The sequence below is a fragment of the Hemitrygon akajei genome, chromosome 31 (genome assembly GCF_048418815.1).
Source record: "Hemitrygon akajei chromosome 31, sHemAka1.3, whole genome shotgun sequence".
Classification (NCBI taxonomy): Eukaryota; Metazoa; Chordata; class Chondrichthyes; order Myliobatiformes; family Dasyatidae; genus Hemitrygon; species Hemitrygon akajei.
In genome coordinates, this window is record NC_133154.1 from 37,055,016 (window position 1) to 37,074,375 (window position 19,360).

A 19,360-nucleotide genomic window follows, 5' to 3' on the forward strand; every position below is an offset into this window, starting at 1 on the left:
TCAGTATTTCCTTTTGGTTCAGACTGCCATGTTGTGTTCTGCATCTCACTGTTCCAACATGTCCTCTTGTGTTTCTCTCTCACGCAGATTGCTTGCAGCAGCCAAAACACTACATCATCTAGGCAACCCTATCAGAAACACCGCTCCCTGCTCTCTCATCCCTTCCTCCTCTCTGCAACTTCAAATTCAAGATTCAGGATTGTTTATTGTCATTCTTCAATACACATGTGGACAGGAGAACAAAATGGTTGTTACTGTGGATCTGATGCAGCATTAAAAATACACAATAAGCATAAAGAACACAAAATAAACAGAAAAGTGGTACAATCAGACACAATGTACATGTAACTGCATGAGTTGACTATGAAGTGTGTTGTGATTTCTCATTCCTCTGGTTCTGAAAAAGGTCCATTGACCTGAAACATTAAGCATTGACCCTGCCTGTCCTGCTGACTGCTTGAATCTTCATTTCAGGATGTGTAGTTTTTAAAAAAAAAATCTTTACAGCAGTGCAGGCACCAGTTCTGGTCAAATACACATCAGTGAGTATCCACAGATTACCAGGTTAGGGAGAAAAGGTTCAAATCCCACTCTAGAGATGTTTGTATAAGAGAAACACCTCCATGCAGTACTGAGAGGACACAGTGCTCTCTTTTGGGGGTAACATTTAAACTGTGACTCTCCCTGCCTTTCTGTAAAATAGAAAGTTTACAGCATTTATCGAGGGAAAATCAGGGTGGCATAGCAGTGCGACAGTTTGCATTACAGCAAACTGCACCCAGTGACCTGGGTTCAATTCCACTGCTCTTTGTAAGGAGTTTGTACATTCGCTCCATGACCATGTGGACTTTCTCTGAGTGCCCCCATCTGCAGATTTTCTTGTTTGGGTTGGTCACGTGGGTTCAATTGGGCAGAGTGGGCTTGCTGGGCCAGAAGTGCCTGTCACCAGCTGTATCTCTAAATCAGGGGTTCCCAACCTTTTTCATGCATGGACCCCTACCATTAACCAAGCAGTCCATGGTTCTAACTCAAATACACAGCGGATTCTGGTCAACCGGGATACATCAGGACCAGTACATTTTGGCCCAATTAAGTGGCTGCTCCAGTTAGCAAAAGTTTCATGGTAATACGTTTGTAGTTAAAAAGGTATTAAAAAAGGCATATTACTGCTTAACTGAGTAAATGATGTATGTAAATAAAATACAGAACAAATTAGAACACTACTAATACAGTACCATAAAACTATGTATTAGTTCTTAATAGTTATTGACGGAGGAATTCATCCAGTGTACAGTACAATGTTCTTTTGAAAAACTGCAAATGAACAAAATCAGTGCAGATAATGGACTGTCTCCATGCAATGACTGCATCCTCCAAGTCTTCAGTTTCATTGTACCATTCAAGATACAGCTAGCCCCCGTTTTTCAAACGTTCGCTTTACGACAGCTCGCTGTTATGAAAGACCTACATTAGTACCTGTTTTCGCTAACCAAACAGGATTTTTCCTTTTACGAAAAAAAAGCACCTGCTTTATACGTGTGTTTACCCTGAGAAAAACTACAATGACCGTGAAACCTTGTGTGGGCAGTTGCGTGTGCGTGCACACGTGTCTACGTGCCGATTTTTTTTCTTCAAATCGATTTTGGCTTGCACTTTCCGATTCTGAAAAGTGAAACTACACCGTGCATACAATATTTCTACTTTATATAGGTTGTATATTTATCATATCAATCCTGTTTTTACTATATGTTTGTGTTATTTTAGGTTTTATGTGTTATTTGGTTTGATTTGGTAGGTTATTTTTTGGGTCTGGGAATGCTCAAAAATTTTTCCCATATAAATTAATGGCAATTGCTTCTTCACTTTACGACATTTCAACTTACAAACAGTTTCATAGGAACGTTCTACCTTTGAATAGCGGGGTGAAACCTGTAATTGTCAATGCCTTCAAATGCTTTGTAGTTACTAACTTGTTGAACTGGTGAAATTGTTTCATTTTCACTCCCGGCTGTTTCTGATTGCTGAGACCAGTTAGATACTTTCCTTAGAGGAGCAAACCCAGAGAGCCTGGTTTGAGCTGTAGGGTTCATGGTTAGCTCTTTTTGTCCTGCACACAGTCACAGTGGGGTGGGGGTGGATATCCCCTACCTTCCCGTGTCTCCGGCCTTTCCCAAAGAACTCCACATCCCCGAAGGCATCTGTTGGCTCCTCTGTTGTGTGCTCAGCTGTGTTCCACCTGCTGATGACGGCCGCTCCAAAGTTGTCCTCCGTTGCCACGGCACGGTGCTGCTCCTTCGGGTAACCACATTGGCAGATCTGCTGCTTGCTGGGCAGGGAAATGGGAGATGAGTTGGCTGGGCTATGGAGATGGACACCAGTGATGTGAGGAGCAGGGTGGGGTGGAGAGAAAGGAAATTATAGAGGAGGCAGGAGGAGATGGATGGATGGGAGAGACAGTGAGAGGGAGGGAGGATGATAGAGGAGGTCATCGATGGCTGAACTGACCACTGACTTACCCTGGCAGTGGGGAGGCCACGTGCAAAAACAACAGTTTCCCGACCAGAGGTGGAGAAAGAGAGTGAGTGAGAGAGAGAAGGAGACAGACAGAGTGGGGGGGGGGGGGCAGAGAGAGAGAGAGAGAGAGAGAGAGAGAGAGAGAGAGAGAGAGAGAGAAACAGAGGAACAGAGAGAGGGAGAGAGAAACAGAGAGAGAGAAAAGGGAGAGAGAGGAACAGAGAGAGGGAGAGAGGAACAGAGAAACAGAGAGAGAGGAGGGAGAGAGGGGGGAGGTACAGAAGGAGGGACAGTGTGTTGCAAATTTGAGTATCTTCAGATTCCATCTAAATCTCTATTCTTTGCCTTCAGTCTATGCCCTCTGGTCACAGATGCCTCCCCTAAGGAGAGATGTTTCTCACTATCTACCCCATCTATGCCCCTGATCATCTTGCATGTACTCAGGTCCTCCCTTGGCCTCCTCCACAGGAGGGAAACCAACCCATCAATCCTATGTCTCCTTGTAAGTGAATCTCCTCTGCACCCTCCCCAGTGCAATCTCATCCTTTTGATAATGTGGCAGCCAGAACGTCATCCTATACTGCAGCTGTGGCCTACCCAACAGCTTTTGAAGTTGTAGGCATGACTCCTGCTCTTATAATAAGAACAATTTAGAGTCTCTTAGATTGGTACATGGGTGTAAGAAAACTTGATGGTTATGGGCCGTGCAGGAGGGGAGGGTTAGATTGTTTGTGAGTCTATTTAGATTGGTCAGCCTGGCATTTTGGGCCGAGCTGTGCTGTGGTTGAGAACTTCAAGTTCCTAGGTGTGAATATTATCGATAGCATGTCCTGGTCCAACTACCTGGGTGTCGTGGTCAAGAAAGCTCACCAACTCCTTTATTTCTTTGGGGGGGGGGGGGGGAGCTAAAGAGATTTGGCATATCCCTGGTGACCCATACCAATTTTTATTGATGCACCATAGAAACCATTCTGTCTAGATGCATCACAGCTTGGCATGGTAACTGCTCTGCACGTGACCACAAAAAACAGGAGAAAGTTGTTTGTGGACACAGCTCAGCACATCACAGGAACCAGCCTCCCTTCAATGGACTCTGCCTTTACCTCTTGCTGCCTCAGTAAAGCAGCCATGATGGTCAAAGACCTCTCCCATCCCAGACATTCTCTCTTCTTCCTCTCTCATGGGGCAAAAGATGCAATACCCTCCAGGCTCGTAGAGCTTCTATCCCACCGTTTTCAGACTCTTGAATGGACATCTTGTCTTCTTTGGAGAGAAGGAGGATGAGAGGAGACATGATAGAGGTGTACAAGATATTAAGAGGAATAGACAGAGTGGACAGCCAGCGCCTCTTCCCCAAGGCACCACTGCTCAGTACTAGAGGACATGGCTTTAAGGTAAGGGGCAGGAAGTTCAAGGGGGATATTAGAGGAAGGTTTTTCACTCAGAGAGTGGTTGGTGCGTGGAATGCACTGCCTGAGTCAGTGGTGGAGGCAGATACACTAGTGAAGTTTAAGAGACTACTAGACAGGTATATGGAGGAATTTAAGGTGGGGGGGTTATACGGGAGGCAGGGTTTGAGGGTCGGCACAACATTGTGGGCTGAAGGGTCTGTAATGTGCTGTACTATTCTACGTTCTATAAGACAACACACCTTGATATGTTCTTACATGTCATTGTTTACCTGCACTACACCCTTTCAGTGGCTGTTCCACTTTATTCCATGTCAGTATTGTTTTACCTTGTTTACCACAATGTAATGTACATTCATTGATCTATATGAACAGTATGAAAGACGATCTTTTCACTGTATCTTGTTACATAGTAAACCAATACAAACATCCCTCTGCTTCTATGCCACACTCTCCCCTTGTGTATTCCCTCTACACCTCATGTGCCTGGTGACTCTCGACATTTTCCCAAAATATCCCTCCTGTGTATCCCTCCATTTCCCAGAGTATCCTCCATGCCCCAACGGTTGTATCTCCTCTGGACCACCAACCACGTCCCTTTAACCTGCCTGAGCGCACACAGTACTTTACCTTTGGCCACTTGTGTCCTCAAGGAAGGTGGAGCATGTTTTCTTTTTAATCACCTTGGGTATCCAGCTCTGTTGGATGAAAACACGTAGATATCAGTGGAGTTTGGTGCCTTGTGGAGTATTCTGGGCAATGAACAACTCGAGATGACCTAGTAACACTGTGGCCCCAAAATGATCGATAAAGAAAAAGTCTGATATGAACATGCCACCTCTGGACTCGTGATGAGACGCAGTGAGTACGTTGTCCCAATGAGGCAGTAAACTTATTCTTGGGGGTTTTCTTACCACATTAGCCATCCTCCAGTACTCCAGCACCTCACCTGTGACTACGGACATTTTAATCATCTCTGCAATGCCTGCGCTAGCCTCCCACAAGGTCCAAGGGAACACCTTACCAGGCCCTGGGGATTTATCTGGCCTAATTTGCCTCAAATCGTGGCAATCATACGAGTGCCCAAGAAGATCAGGGTAAGCTGCTTTCACTGCTATCACCCAGTGGCATTCACATCCACTGTGATGAAGTGCTTTGGGAGGTTTGTTCTGGCTAGAGTCAACTCCCGTGTCAGCAAGGAGCTGGACCTGCTGCATTCACTGCAATAGGTCTACAGTGCATGCAATCTGACAGGCTCTCAATTTGGCTGTGGACCACCCAGGCACAAGTAACAATACTTACATCAGGCTGCTGTTTGTTACCTACAGCTCGGTGTTCAACACCGTTCTAATCAAAAAGCTCTGATACCTGGGCTTCTGCAACTGGATCCTTGACTTCCTCACCGGCTGACCACAATCTGTACGGATTGGAAATAAAATCTCCTCCTCACTGACAATCAATATTGGTGCAATTTAAGGATGTGTGCTTGGGCCACTGCTCCACTCTCTTTACATCCATGACTGTGTGGCTAGGAACAGCTCAAGTAGCATCCATAAACTTGCAAATTTCACAACCGTTGTAGGCAGAATTTCAGATGGTGACAAGGAGGCGTACAAGAGTGAGATAGATCAGTGGTTTGAGTGGTGCCTCAGCAAAAGCCTTGCCCTCAACGTCAGTAAGACTAAGGAATAGATAGTGGACTTCAGGAAGAATAAATCGAGGGAACACACACCAGTCCTCATCGAGAGAGCAGCAGTGGAAAGGGTGAGCAGTGTCAAGTAAGGTTCCTGGGAGTCAACATCTCTGAGGATCTATCCTGATCTGAACATATTGACGCAATTACGGAGAAGGCATGGCTGTGGCTATATTTCATAAGGAATTTAAGGAGAATCGGTATGTCACCAAAGACACTTGCAAATTTCTACCGTGAAGAACATTCTAATGAGTTGCATCACCATCTGATATGGAGGGGCCACTGCAAATGATCAGAAAAAGCTGAAGGAAGTTGTAAACACAGCCAGTTCCATCATGGACACTAGCCTCCCCAGCATCCAGGACACCATAAAAAAGGCAATGCCCCAAGGCAGGAGTATCCATCATTAAAGCCCCCATTGCCCAGGACATACTCTCTTCTCATTGCTACGATCAAGGACACAGTACATGGGTCTGAAGACAACTTTTCTGAGACAACTCCACCATCAGATTTCAGAATGGACAAAGAACCCATGAACACTTCCTCAATAGTTTTTTTTACTGTTTCCATACCTATTGTAATTTATAGTTTTAATTATTATTATTATGCATTGTAATGTACTGCTGCCACAAAACAACATTCACGACATGTGATAGCAATGTTAATCAACACCCACAGTATGCTGGAGGAAGTCAGCAGGCCAGACAGCATCTATGGAAAAAAGTACAGTCGACATTTTGGGCTGAGACCCTTCGGCAGGACTGGAGAAAAATAGCTGTCGTATCAAACTCTCTCTTCTCCCGCCTGTATCTCTTTCACCAATCAACTTCCCAGCTCTTAACTTCATCCCTCCCCTCCCTCCCGGTTTCACCTCTTACGTTGTGTTCCTCTCTCCCCTACTCCCCCTTTTAAATCTACTCCTCAGCTTTTTTTCTTGGGTGGTTCTGTGCCATCAACGTCAATCCTACGGCCATTCCGAATGCAATGTTCTGCTACCGCCAATTTCTTCGGGTAGCCCACACGGATGCATCTCCTGTGCTCCTTGATGAAGGTCTCACTCTAAATAAGAACTGGAATTTGATTCCAAACAAGGTGGGGGAGCAAAACCTGATTGGATGAGGACTAACTAATCAGTTGGAACAGACTACTGGGGTGTAAATACCACTGGACTAGATGTGCCCAGGCATCACCTCTGATGAGGATGGCAGAGATTGTCATTAAAACATTGGTCATAATTAATCTCTGTAAGCCTGAGAAGAGTTTATTCTCTTCTTTTCAGATATTTACTACACAATGCAATAATTTTTTCAGTGAATTATGTGAGGTTAAAGAATGCACGTGAAATGTTCCTCAGTGTGTTTAAACAGTGTAGTAAAAGAGCCTCAGTGAGATTAAATGTCTGTGGCTGTGACAGATCATGGGCCATTGGGATCAAAGTCAAGGTCTACCTTGAGATTCATTTTCTTGCATATAGGAAAATAAAGAAATATGATACAATTTAGGAAAAAATATAAACCAAGACTGACAAACAACCAATGTGCAAAAGAAGACAAATTGTACAAATAAGAAATAATACTGAGAACGGGTTGTAAAGAGTCTCTCAACAATTACTAGAGTTTATTGTACAGAGCTCAGCTCAATAGGGAACTGATTCCATAAAGTATTGTCTCACTTTCAACAACTCGACAAGTTCTCAGTATGTATTAATTAATCAATAATGTTTGTCACTTGATTGTGCCTGTGTCAGTAATCAGGTGGAGTTAAACTGCTGCAGGGTCCTGTACTGTGCAGGATTGTTTCTGGTTTCTCGTGGCATTTTCTGCATTTATCATCTTGAATTATGCATTTTTGATCATTTTTTGTCTGAGCCACCTGGTCCTGTGATGCCACAAGGAACCCTTCTGCTTCTGGGAAGAGGTCTCCAACTTTGAGCCAGGCGTTCGAAGGTTCCTTGTCGACATCGAGTCTGCTCAGAACTTGGAGATGGAGGTTCTTCCATGGAGGGTCATGTTCTTCCTTTGGTTTATTTTTTTTCTGTAGTGATTATGTCTTCATTTTTCTGGCTTGTGCTTTCATTTAGATTTAGTGGCGTGTGTTTCTTATCAGAATTGCACAGGCTCACATGGAGTCCTGTTTTTGTTGATGAAAGAATATCCTTAGAAGCTTTATCTGAGAGTTGTGTAAATTTTTTATGTCTGTCATTCCTCTTCCTCCTTCTGTCCTAGGTCGTGCTTTTCAGTGTACACAGTGTTTTCTAAAATGTGTTATTTCAGTTCTTATTTTTCTTCGTAACTTTTCCAGATTGGTTTCGGACCAAGATATTATGCCAAAACAATGTGTTAATCTGGGTACAGTGAAAGTGTTTATCTCCTTTGTTAAATTTTTACTGTTGAGCTCTGTTTGGCAGATTTTCTTAAGCCTTGACGTTAATTCTGTTGAAAGTTTTCCCTTTATCACAATATGATCTGTTTTCTTTGTTTGTTGGTATTCCGGAGACTTACACAGCTTATTTCATATTCATCGGTTGTATTGTATCCTGCTGTATTCTGTATTCTGTTAACTCTCTTGCCCCTTTATTTATGTTTAATGATCTGCATTTATCCAGTCCAGAGTTCATGTTTATATCTTCGAAAATAGTTTTATTGTTTGAATTAATTTCTTCAGCTTAACTGATGAAAGAGTGTATGATTTCAAAGGTGGGTTGAGGTATAGTTCATTTCATTGTTTCTAATTTGATACCCAATTTCTGTCTGATTCAGTAAATTAGAGAATGGGTTTAAAGCTAGACAAAACCATAGTGGCCTTAGAGATTTGCACTGGAAAATGCCTTGGTTTATTTTCTTTCTTTTTACAATATTTTTATTCAGAAGAAAAAAAACAAGATTTACAGAGTGCAACACATAGATACATCTCAACATAACTTGTGTACATTCATATATTGTAATAAAATTGATCAAAATGTTATAGCATAACACATAAAGGTATACCACTCTTGTAATCAAAAATTTAAAGATAGGTCATACATCATAAAAGAAATTTTTTATATAAAAAAGTCAACCCCTTACCAACTACCAAAGAAAAAAGTTGATGGATGATAATGGATAATTAGAAAAAAAACATATTCACTTAAAAAGAGAAGATAAAAATATACATAAAAGTCTGTGCACTGTTAAACTTTATAAATTGGAAAAGTAATTTAGGAAAGGTCCCCAGATATCATAAAAAGATTGTTTCAAATTTAAGACTGAGCAGCGGATCTTTTCTAAATTTAAATAAGACATAATATCACGTAGCCATTGAAGATGTGTAGGAGGGGTAGACTCCTTCCATTTAAGCAAGATTGCTCTTCTTGCTAAAAGAGAGGTAAAAACTAAAACCTGTAGGTTAGGAGTATTTAAAGTTATATCTTCATTTGCAATAATACCAAACAAGGCAAAACTTTTCAATTTTAGGGCAAAACCAAAACATATGAATTAAAGTGGCATCAGCAGAGTCGCATTTATTACAAAGTGGAGAAACATTCGTATAAAAACTGGACAGCTTCTGTTTAGAAATGTAAGCTCTATGAACCTATTCCTCTATTCCTCTATTGTCTCTCTTCTTGGATCATATTCTTCTTTTTCAGCAAATAAAATAACAGATAACATAATTGTTAAGCAAACTTTAAGGATTTGGTCTCAATTTAGGAAATTTTTTGGTTTAGTGAATTTTTCATTATCATCTCCCATTCTCCTTAATTATTTTTTTGTCCCTTCCATGACTGACAAAGTCTTTAAGGATTTGGATGAACTAGGTATTAAGTGCTTTTGGGGCCTGGTTATCTCAGGATCTCTTGCTTCATTTGACCAATTGTCAACTAAATTTGCACTCCCAAAAACACATTTTTACAGATACCTTCAAATTAGAGATTTCTTACGTTTCCAATTAACTACTTTTCCTATAGGTCCTGATAAGAATTTACTGGACGATCTTTTAAATTTAAAACCTTTTGTTAATGGTTCTATTACCGGTATCTATAACTTGTTGATTGAATCTAGACAAGACGTTTTAGATAAAATAAAAAAAGCTTGGGAGGATGACCTAAATTGTCAGATTTCTGATGATAGATGGAATAAAATTCTTAAACGGGTTAATAAATCATCTTTCTGTGCTCGTCATTCTCTTCTACAATTTAAAGTGCCTCGGTTTATTTTAATAACACTGGTTGTTCTTTTCTGTTTCATCAGATGTTGTAGGAATTACATAAGTATTGGGTGCATTTTACATATATTAAGAATTTCTATTAACCATAACTGTGGAACAGAAACAAATGCTTTTTGGTAGTCAGTATAACAACATGAAAGATTTCTGCTTTTCCGCCGGGCTTGATTTAGAATTACAGATTCTATTATCAGTCGTTCTTTAAGACATCCTTTCATACCCTTACACACCCTTTCTGCTCTTCTGGAAGGACATTGTGGGTATCTAAGTGAGTGCTGATTAGTTGTGAGATACATGATGTTACAATTTTATATATCGTTTGTAAACAAGTAATAGGACAATATTTTGATGGTTCATTTGTGACTTCTCCTTTAGGTAAGAGATATGAATTACTTTCTGTCAAAAATTCAGGCACTTTTTCAGGATTTTTAATAAAATTGTTGATATATATTAATAGGTACAGATGAAGGCAAGTAATCTTTAATACTAATAATTATGAATACTATCACTGCTGGTATTTTTCCAGTTGTGGGTATTTTTATAACCACTTTTAGCATTTCCATTGTAACTTTAGGTATTTTCGTTTCTTCAATTGCTTTGTAAGTTTCCTCAAATAAAGCAGAGTGAGGCGTTTTATGTTTAATGAAACTCCTAAACCTACACAACAAACATACGCTAAGAACCTTTTACATAATTACGTCACACCAGCCTCTTCAAGCTAAACCCAATTTAAATCTGATGATTGTGAATTATGGACATTTCTCCCAACTGTGAGAGTCCTTTTTCCTCCCTAATGCAGCTTGCTTCTTGATTGTGCGTCACCCTGTTTGAACATAATAATAATAAACACCACTAGAAAGGTCCTAGCAATTGAGAAGTGAGTGTGCTTGGGTATGCCCGCACTAGCTTGAGCTGAGAAAGAAATTAATTATTATTCTTAACATTTTGTATTTGCAGTTTGTCTTCTTTTGCAAGTTAGTTTGTGTTTCTGTATAGTTTTTCATTGATTCTATTGTATTTCTTTATTATACTCTATATTCTTTAGTATATGGTTATACTGTGATTGTGTGCAAGAAAATGAATTTTAAATACCTCTATCGTCCCCCCTCAACCTTCTACACTCCAAAGAATAAAGACCTAACTTGTTCAACCTTTCTCTGTAACTTAGATGCTGAAACCCAGGTAACATTCTAGTAAATCTCCTCTGTACTCTCTCTATTTTGTTGACATCTTTCCTATAATTCGGTGACCAGAACTGTACACAATACTCCAAATTTGGCCTCACCAATGCCTTGTATAATTTTGATATTACATCCTAACTCCTATACTCAATGCTCTGATTTATAAAGGCCAACATATCAAAAGCTTTCTTCACCACCCTATCCACATGAGATTCCACCTTCAGGGAACTATGCACCATTATTCCTAGATCACTCTGTTCTACTGCATTCTTCAATAACCATATAACCATATAACAATCACAGCACGGAAACAGGCCATTCCGGCCCTCCTAGTCCATGCCGAACTCTTAATCTCACCTAGTCCCACCTACCCGCACTCAGCCCATAACCCTCCACTCCTTTCCTGTCCATATACCTATCCAATTTTACCATAAATGACACAACTGAACTGGCCTCTACTACTTCTACAGGAAGCTCATTCCACACAGCTATCACTCTCTGAGTAAAGAAATACCCCCTCTTGTTTCCCTTAAACTTTTGCCCCCTAACTCTCAAATCATGTCCTCTCGTTTGAATCTCCCCTACTTTCAATGGAATCAGCCTATTCACGTCAACTCTATCTATCCCTCTCAAAATTTTAAATACCTCGATCAAATCCCCCCTCAACCTTCTATGCTCCAATGAATAGAGACCTAACTTGTTCAACCTTTCTCTGTAACTTAAGTGCTGAAACCCAGGTAACATCCTAGTAAATCGTCTCTGCACTCTCTCTAATTTATTGATATCTTTCCTATAATTCGGTGAACAGAGCTGTACACAATATTCCAAATTTGGCCTTACCAATGCCTTGTACAATGCCCTACCATTTACCATGTATGTCCTATTTGGATTATTCCTACCAAAATGTAGCACCTCACACCTCGATAATAAATTTACTCTGAACTTTGAGATGAGGTTGGGGGGGGGGGGGGGTCAGAGAATCGGTTGAAGGTCCAAACCCTCTCTGGCCGTGCCAGAAACCATATCTAGTCAGCCAGTGGTATGACAGGACTTGGTAGGTTTCTGAGAGGTGCTGGAGGCCTCAGGAGAGGAGATAAGGGATCAGAGGAGGAATTAGGTGGTTCCCCAGAGACGTGAGTCACTGTGGAGAAAGGTTAGCCACGCCTTTCCGATGAGGAGTCACTTTAAGGAGGGAGCTTGAATGCAAGCATAAACCTTTAGAAATGTTCACTGTGTCAACAGTCAGAGCTGTGACAGCCAAGCCAAATTGTTAACAAATGATAAGTAAATAGCCTCCTCCAGTGAATGCATCAGTAATTCAAGGTACATGTGAAAGACCACAGGCTCCTGCCTATCTCTGACCAACACAGCAGGAAGAACCCCTCATGGTGGCCAACACTCCGCCATTCCCAGGGTCCGTGAAGACTAGCGCAACACGCACAAAATGCTAAAGGGACTTAGCGAGGCAGGGCGAATCTATGATGGAGAATAAACAGTCAACATGTCAGGGCGAGACCCTGACCCTCGGGCACAGTGTAGCACCCGCTTAGCCCCCGGATCAGGGTCACTTGAAGCCATGGGAGCATGATCGCCCATGTCGTAGGACACCGCACATAATGCTGGCAATAACACATGAAGAATAAATACGAATGCCACCATTAGCTGATCTCCGGCGGAGGCTTTCTGGATGTTAGCAGCTGATAAGTGATGCTTATGAAGTTGTTTAAAATCTATTTTAATTTCCTCTACACTGCAAACAAAACATTGAGAACAAAATTTCATTCAGGGAGATAAAAAAAAAAGACGAGGGGAAAACAGCGAAAGACTATTACTAAAAAATCAGAACAAAATTTAGACTTTATTCGTTTTGTTGTTTGCCTCCCGATCAGATATCCAAAACCACAACATGTAGAAACAAATCCTTATACTTCATGTTATATAAATCCAACTTCAGGAAACATACCTGGTCCCGCTGCAGATTGTTGATCATAGTTTTCACGAGCTTCTCGACACGGACTCGTCCTGTAGACCGGTCGCCCTCTTCCTGATTGTTGAAGGAGGAAAGCCCTTGGCTACACAGGAATGCAGCTGGGGTGTGTGCTCACGATTGACACTGACCTCGCCTAAGCTGAGTTACAACCTACCGTGCTGCGAGGAGGCAAAGTGCTTATCTGAAGGGAGGATCAGCTTAGCAGAGGGGCGACATAATACACGAATACTCAAAGGTCCAAGGCACTGAAGGAAAGAGTTAAGGATTCTTGTGGAGAAATGCCCCTCCACACAGTGATCTGAATTACCTGATTGAAGGAGCAATGGGGGGTGGATTTAGTGGTGGCGCTCGGTGGTGGTGGTGGTGGTGGGGGAAATCAGGCACACACTGTTATAAATGGATGCCCCTCTATTCTAAAGCTGCGCTCTCTGGTCCCAGACTCACCCACTATTGAAAACATCCTCTCCACATCTACTCTACCTAGGTCTTTCAACATTCGATAGGTTTTAATGAGATCCCCTCTCATTCTGCTAAATGCCAGCTATTAAACACTCCTCACGTGTTAACCCTTTCATTCCTGGAATCATTTTCATTAACCTCCTCTGCACCCTCTCCAATGTCAGTACATCCTTTCTTAAATAGGAAGACCAAAACTACTTACAATACTACAAATGAGGCCTCACCAGGCCTTATAAACCCTCAGCATTATATCCTTGTTTTTATATTCTAGTCCTCTCAAAATGCAAACATTGCTTTTGCCTTCCCTACCATGGGCTCATCCTGCAAGTTAACCTTTTTGGAACTCTGCCCAAAGACTCCAAACTCTCTTTGAACCTACGATTGTGGATATTATCCCCCATCCAGAAAATAGTCTATGCATTTATTTCTTCTACAAAAGTGTATGATTTTTTTCCTATATTCTATCTGCCATCTCTTTGTCCATTCTGTCTAAGTCCTTCTGCAGTCTCCCTGTTTCCTTAACACTACCTGCCCCTCCATCTATCTTCATATCATCTGCAAACTTGGCCACAAAGCCATCAGCTCCTTCATCGACTTTCAACGTGAAAGGGGGCGGTCTATCACAAACCCCCGTAGAACATCACTAGTCACTGGCACCCAACCAGAAAACACCCCCTATATTCCCACTCTTTGTCTCTAACCAGTCAGCCAATCTTCTATCTATGCTAGTATCTTTCATGTAATATCATGGGCTTTTATCTTGCCAAGCAACCTCCTGTGCAGCACCTTGTTAAAAGCCCTCTGAAAATCCAAATAAACAACATCCACTGACTCTTCTTTGTCTATCCTTCCTGTTATTTCCTCAGATTTGTCAGGCAAGGTTTTGCCTTAAGGAAACCATGCTGACTTTGGCCTATTTTGTCATGTGCCTCCAAGTTCCCTGGAACCTCATCCTTAAGACTAGACTCCAACAACTTCCCAACCAATAATTTCCCTTCGTCTGCCTCCCTGCCTTCTTAAAGAATGGAGGGAAGTGGCCAGAGGGTTTCAGCCCAAAATTCGACTGTCCTTTTTTCCATATGTGCTGCCTGACCTGCTGAGTTCCTCCAGCATTTTGTGTGTGTTACTTGGATTTCCAGCATCTGCAGGTTTTCTCTTGTTTGTAAAGAGTGGAGTGACACTTTCAATTTTCCAGTTGTCTGAAACCATTCCAGATTCTAGTGATTCTTGAAAGATCACTCCTAATGCCTCTACAATCTCTTCATCGACCTCCCTCAGAACCCTGGTGTGTAGTCCACATACCTGATAGAATCTTCCTTCAGACGCTGCAGTTTCCCAGGAACCTTCTCCTCAGTAAAAGGAACTACACTTGTTCCTGCCCCCTGACACTCCTGAATGTCTGGCATACTGCTGGTCTTCCACAGTGAGAACAGAGGCAGGATACTTGTCTGCCATTACTACCTCTCCAATGTCGTTTTCCACAGTCCCAAATCCACTCTCACCTCTCTTTTACTCTTCATAAATCTGAAAGGTTACTTAACTCATTGCCTCCTAGTTTTTCACTTGCCTGCTGAAGGATTTGATTCATTTAATTTTAATTTACTGGATCTTTGGAGAAGATTTTCAAAAATTCACATTGGGAGAAGAAATTGCTCCTCATCTCCTTCCTAACTAGGCAGCTCCTTATCCTGAAACTGCCCACTTGTCTTAGACACCCGAAGATAAGGGGAAACATCCCTTAGCCATTAGTGAAGACAAACATAGACAGATAAACATCTGCCAACACAGATGCCTTGTGCAGGAAGGCACAGAGTCGACTGTACTTCCTTAGAAGGTTGGCGTCATTCAATGTCTGTAGTGAGATGCTGAAGATGTTCTATAGGTCAGTTGTTGAGAGCGCCCTCTTCTTTGTGGTGGCGTGTTGGGGAGGAAGCATTAAGAAGAAGGACGCCTCACGTCTTAATAAGCTGATAAGGAAGGCGGGCTCTGTCGTGGGCAAAGTACTGGAGAGTTTAACATCGGTAGCTGAGCGAAGGGCGCTGAGTAGGCTACGGTCAATTATGGAAAACCCTGAACATCCTCTACATAGCACCATCCAGAGACAGAGAAGCAGTTTCAGCGACAGGTTACTGTCGATGCAATGCTCCTCAGACAGGATGAAGAGGTCAATACTCCCCAATGCCATTAGGCTTTACAATTCAACTGCCAGGACTTAAGAACTTTTTTTTTTAAAGCTATTATTAATGCTTTTTGAGTTAGTGATTTAGATGCATATCATATTATTACTGAGTTAAGTATTGTATGTAATGAGTTTTTGCTACAACAAGTGTATGGGACATTGGAAAAAATGTTGAATTTCCCCATGGGGATGAATAAAGTATCTATCTATCTATAAAGAAGATTAGCTTTATTTGTCACACGGACATCAAAACATCGAGACATATGATGAAAAGTTTCATTTGCTTTATTGACTAACATAATCCAAGGATGTGCTGGGGGCAGCCCACAAGTGTCACCATGCTTCCAACACCAACATAGCATGCCCACAACTTACTGATCCTAACCTCGATGTCTTAGGAATGGGGAAGGGAGCCCACGCAGTCACGGGGAGAATGTACCAAGTCCTTCCAGACAGCAGCGGGAATTGAACCCTGACGTTCTGATCACTGGTGCTGTAGTGGCATTACACTAACCGCTATAGTGCTGCCTCAATTGAGGTAGAGACACGCGAAAACCAATCTGTTGGAGGAGCTCAGCAGTTCAAGCAGCACCTGTGGGGGGGGGGGGGGAGGAATTCCTGATGTTTCGGGTCTGCATCAGGACTGAGTGGGAGATGGCCAAAGTGAAGAGGAGAGGGGTGTGATGAGATAGAAGTCTGGCATGACTGGTGGATTGAGGATGGGTGAAATACGACGGGCAGACGGAGCCAGGGAGGGGAGGAATGGGAGACAGAAGGAAGTGAGAGAGAGAGAAAGAGGAAAGGCAGATGGAACCTTTATTTCGGGGAGAGGAGGGTGAGGGTGGAGGCAGCTGCTGGAGGGAGATAAGCAGCAACACAAAGGGCTACAAGTGCTGGACAAGTGGTAAATGAGGGAGCTGAGAATGGGAGAGGTGTATGGCAGAGGGTATCAGTACCAGACCTATGTGTGAAGGAAGGGGAGCGGGTTGAAAGGCCAGATGATGGGGTGTTGCAACGACAGGGCTGAGGATGAACCCAAGTGCAGGACGCAGGCATGGAGGCAGAGTCGTGAGGCGTTAGCACTGCCACGAACAGGGTGACAGTATCCAGGAGAGTCTTTACACGGAGACAAGGTTTACATAGAATACCCAGGAAATGCCGCGGAGCTTAGAACTGACAGTCACAAGGAATAAAGTTTACTCACACTGGAATCAACAAACAAACTGGCAGAGCATGGTTTTATCCTATGTTTTCTAATGGGAACCAGGTGTGTGTAATTAGTGGAACTGGGAATGACTGGAAATCAGACGAGGGGATTAAGGCCCAATTAAGGAGGTAATAGCAAGATGGGGAATTACCAGACCAGACAGTGATGGGGGGTGGGTTTGACTGGGGAATAGGAAATCGGACAGAAATGAGAGGACTGGAGGAGAATTGGTGGTAAAAAATGTGGAAAATACACCAAAGGGGAGGGATTACTAAAACTGGGAAATGTTATAACTGTATGAGCTGATAAGGAGAGATTGGACGGTCTTGTGTTGTTTTCTGTGAACAGTCAGAGGTCGGGGGGAGACCCGATAAAAGTTTATAAAATTATGAAAGGCACAGACAGCTAGTCAGTCTTTTTTTCCAGGATTGAAATCCCAAATACTAAAGGGCATATCTTTCTGGTGAGAGGATAAAGATTCCAAGGGGATGTTTGGGGTAAGATGCTACTTTGTGCTGTAGGTTCTGGAATGCACTGACAGGATTGATGTAGGAGGCAGGTACAATAGTGGCATTCAACAGGCTTTTGGATAGAAACGAGAAAGTGCAGAGAATGGACGGAAATTATTATGTGGAGGACGAAGGGATTATTTTAGACATCATTCCTGGCACAGGGATTGTGGGCTGAATGGCCTGATCCTGTGCTAGGTTCTAGGTCCTATGTTGAATGTTTATGCCACTGGGTTGCAGACTATGACCTGTTTTTGTGGCATGATGTTTTGTCCAGGGAGCAGTCGGGGGTTATGGAGAAGGTACTGGAAGAGCCAAAGCCAAAGTCACATTATCCTGCAGAAGAGCAGAACAGACTTGATGGGCGAATGGCCCATTGAAACTCCTGCTTCTTGTGCACTTATTTTGAAATCACTCTCACTCACTTTCCTTGGCTCCTTTTCACATCCATCCGTTGTCCACCTCTGAATTCTCTCCCCATTATTTCTATCACCCTCAAATCTTCCTCCACCATCAAGTTCACTCCCTCGCCCCTCTCTCAACCTCCTCCCTTCTCTCTTCCAGTGATGTAATACTGAGGCTTTGTGAGACTTTGGTCAGACTACACTGGGAATTTTGTGAGCGCCTTATCTAAGACAGGATTTGCTAGCATTGTGGAGGTTCACAAGAATAATCATACCAATGAAAGGGTTAATGTATGAAAAGTATTTAAGACCACAAGGCCATAAGATATAGAAGCAGAATTAGGCCATTTGGCCCATCGACCTCAGCCCCAATCTCCTACCTTCCCCCCATATCCCTTCATGCTCTGACCAATCAAGAATCTATCAACCTCTGCCTTAAACATACATACAGACTTGGCCTCCACAGCCGTCTGTGGCAAAGAATTCCACAGATTCACCACTCTCAGGCTAAAGAAATTCCTCTTCATCTCCGGTTTAAAAGGACAACCCTTCATTCTGAGACTGTGTCCTCTGGTCTTAGACTCTCCCACCATAGGAAAGATCTTCTTCATATCCACTCTATCAAGGCCTTTCACCATTCAATAGGCTTCAAATCCGTCACCCCTCATTCTTCTGAATTCCAGTGAATACAGGCCTAGAGCCATCGACACTCTTCATATGACAAGCCATTCAAACCTCGAATCATTTTCGTGAACCTCCTTTGAACCTTCTTCAGTTTCAGCACAATAAGGGGCCCAAAACTGCTCACAATATGCCTACTGAGGTACCAGTGCTTGAAAAAGTTTCAACATTACATCCTTACTTTTATATTCTCGTGCTCCTGAGTGCATGACCAAACACTTCCCAACACTGTATTCCATTTGCCACTTCTTTGCCCATTCTCCTAATCTATCTAAGTTCTTCTGTAGCCTCTCTACTTCCTCAAAACTACCTGCCCCTCCACCTATCTTTGCAACAAAGCCATCAATTCCATCTTCCAAATCATTGACATATAACATAAAAAGAATCGGTCCCAGCACAGACCCCTGTGGAACACCACTAGACACTGACAGACAACCAGAAAAGGTTCTCTTCACTCCCACTCTTTGCATCCCACCAATCTGCCACTGCTTTATCCATGCTAGAATCTTTCTTGTAAAACCATGGAACTGTAGCTTGTCAAGCAGCCTCGTGTGTGGTACCTTGTCAAAAACTTTCTGAAAATCCAAGAATACAACATCAACCGATTCTCCTTTATCTATCCTGCTTTTTTTTCAAAGACTTGCAACAGTTTTCAGGCAAGTTTTTCCCTTGAGGAAACCATGCTGACTGTGGCCTATTTTATCATGTACCTCTAGATACACTGAAACCATATCCTTAGCAATCGACTCCAACATCTTCCCAATCATTGAGGCCTGTAATTTCATTTCATCTGCCTCTCTCCCTTCTTGAAGAGTGGAGTGACATTTGCAATTTTCCAGTCTTTCAGAAACATTCCAAAATCTAGTGATTCTTGAAAGATCATTACTAATGCCTCCATGATCTCTTCAGCCACCTCTTTCAGAACACTGGGGTG

General features: G+C 42.4%; 1 protein-coding gene across 1 annotated transcript in view; it reads right to left on the reverse strand.

The window, feature by feature from the left end:
• Nucleotides 1–13,116, reverse strand: part of LOC140719218 (transient receptor potential cation channel subfamily M member 4-like) — a 124,341-nt gene extending 111,225 nt beyond the window's left edge. The window contains exons 1-3 of the mRNA XM_073033660.1: nucleotides 12,961–13,116; nucleotides 4,554–4,621; nucleotides 2,149–2,326 (exon numbers count right to left, since the gene is read on the reverse strand). Coding sequence (XP_072889761.1) covers nucleotides 2,149–2,326; nucleotides 4,554–4,621; nucleotides 12,961–12,987 — 273 coding nt within the window. The 5' untranslated portion in view covers nucleotides 12,988–13,116. The remainder of the gene's footprint in view (nucleotides 1–2,148; nucleotides 2,327–4,553; nucleotides 4,622–12,960) is intronic.
• Between the last annotated feature and the right edge of the window lie 6,244 nt (nucleotides 13,117–19,360).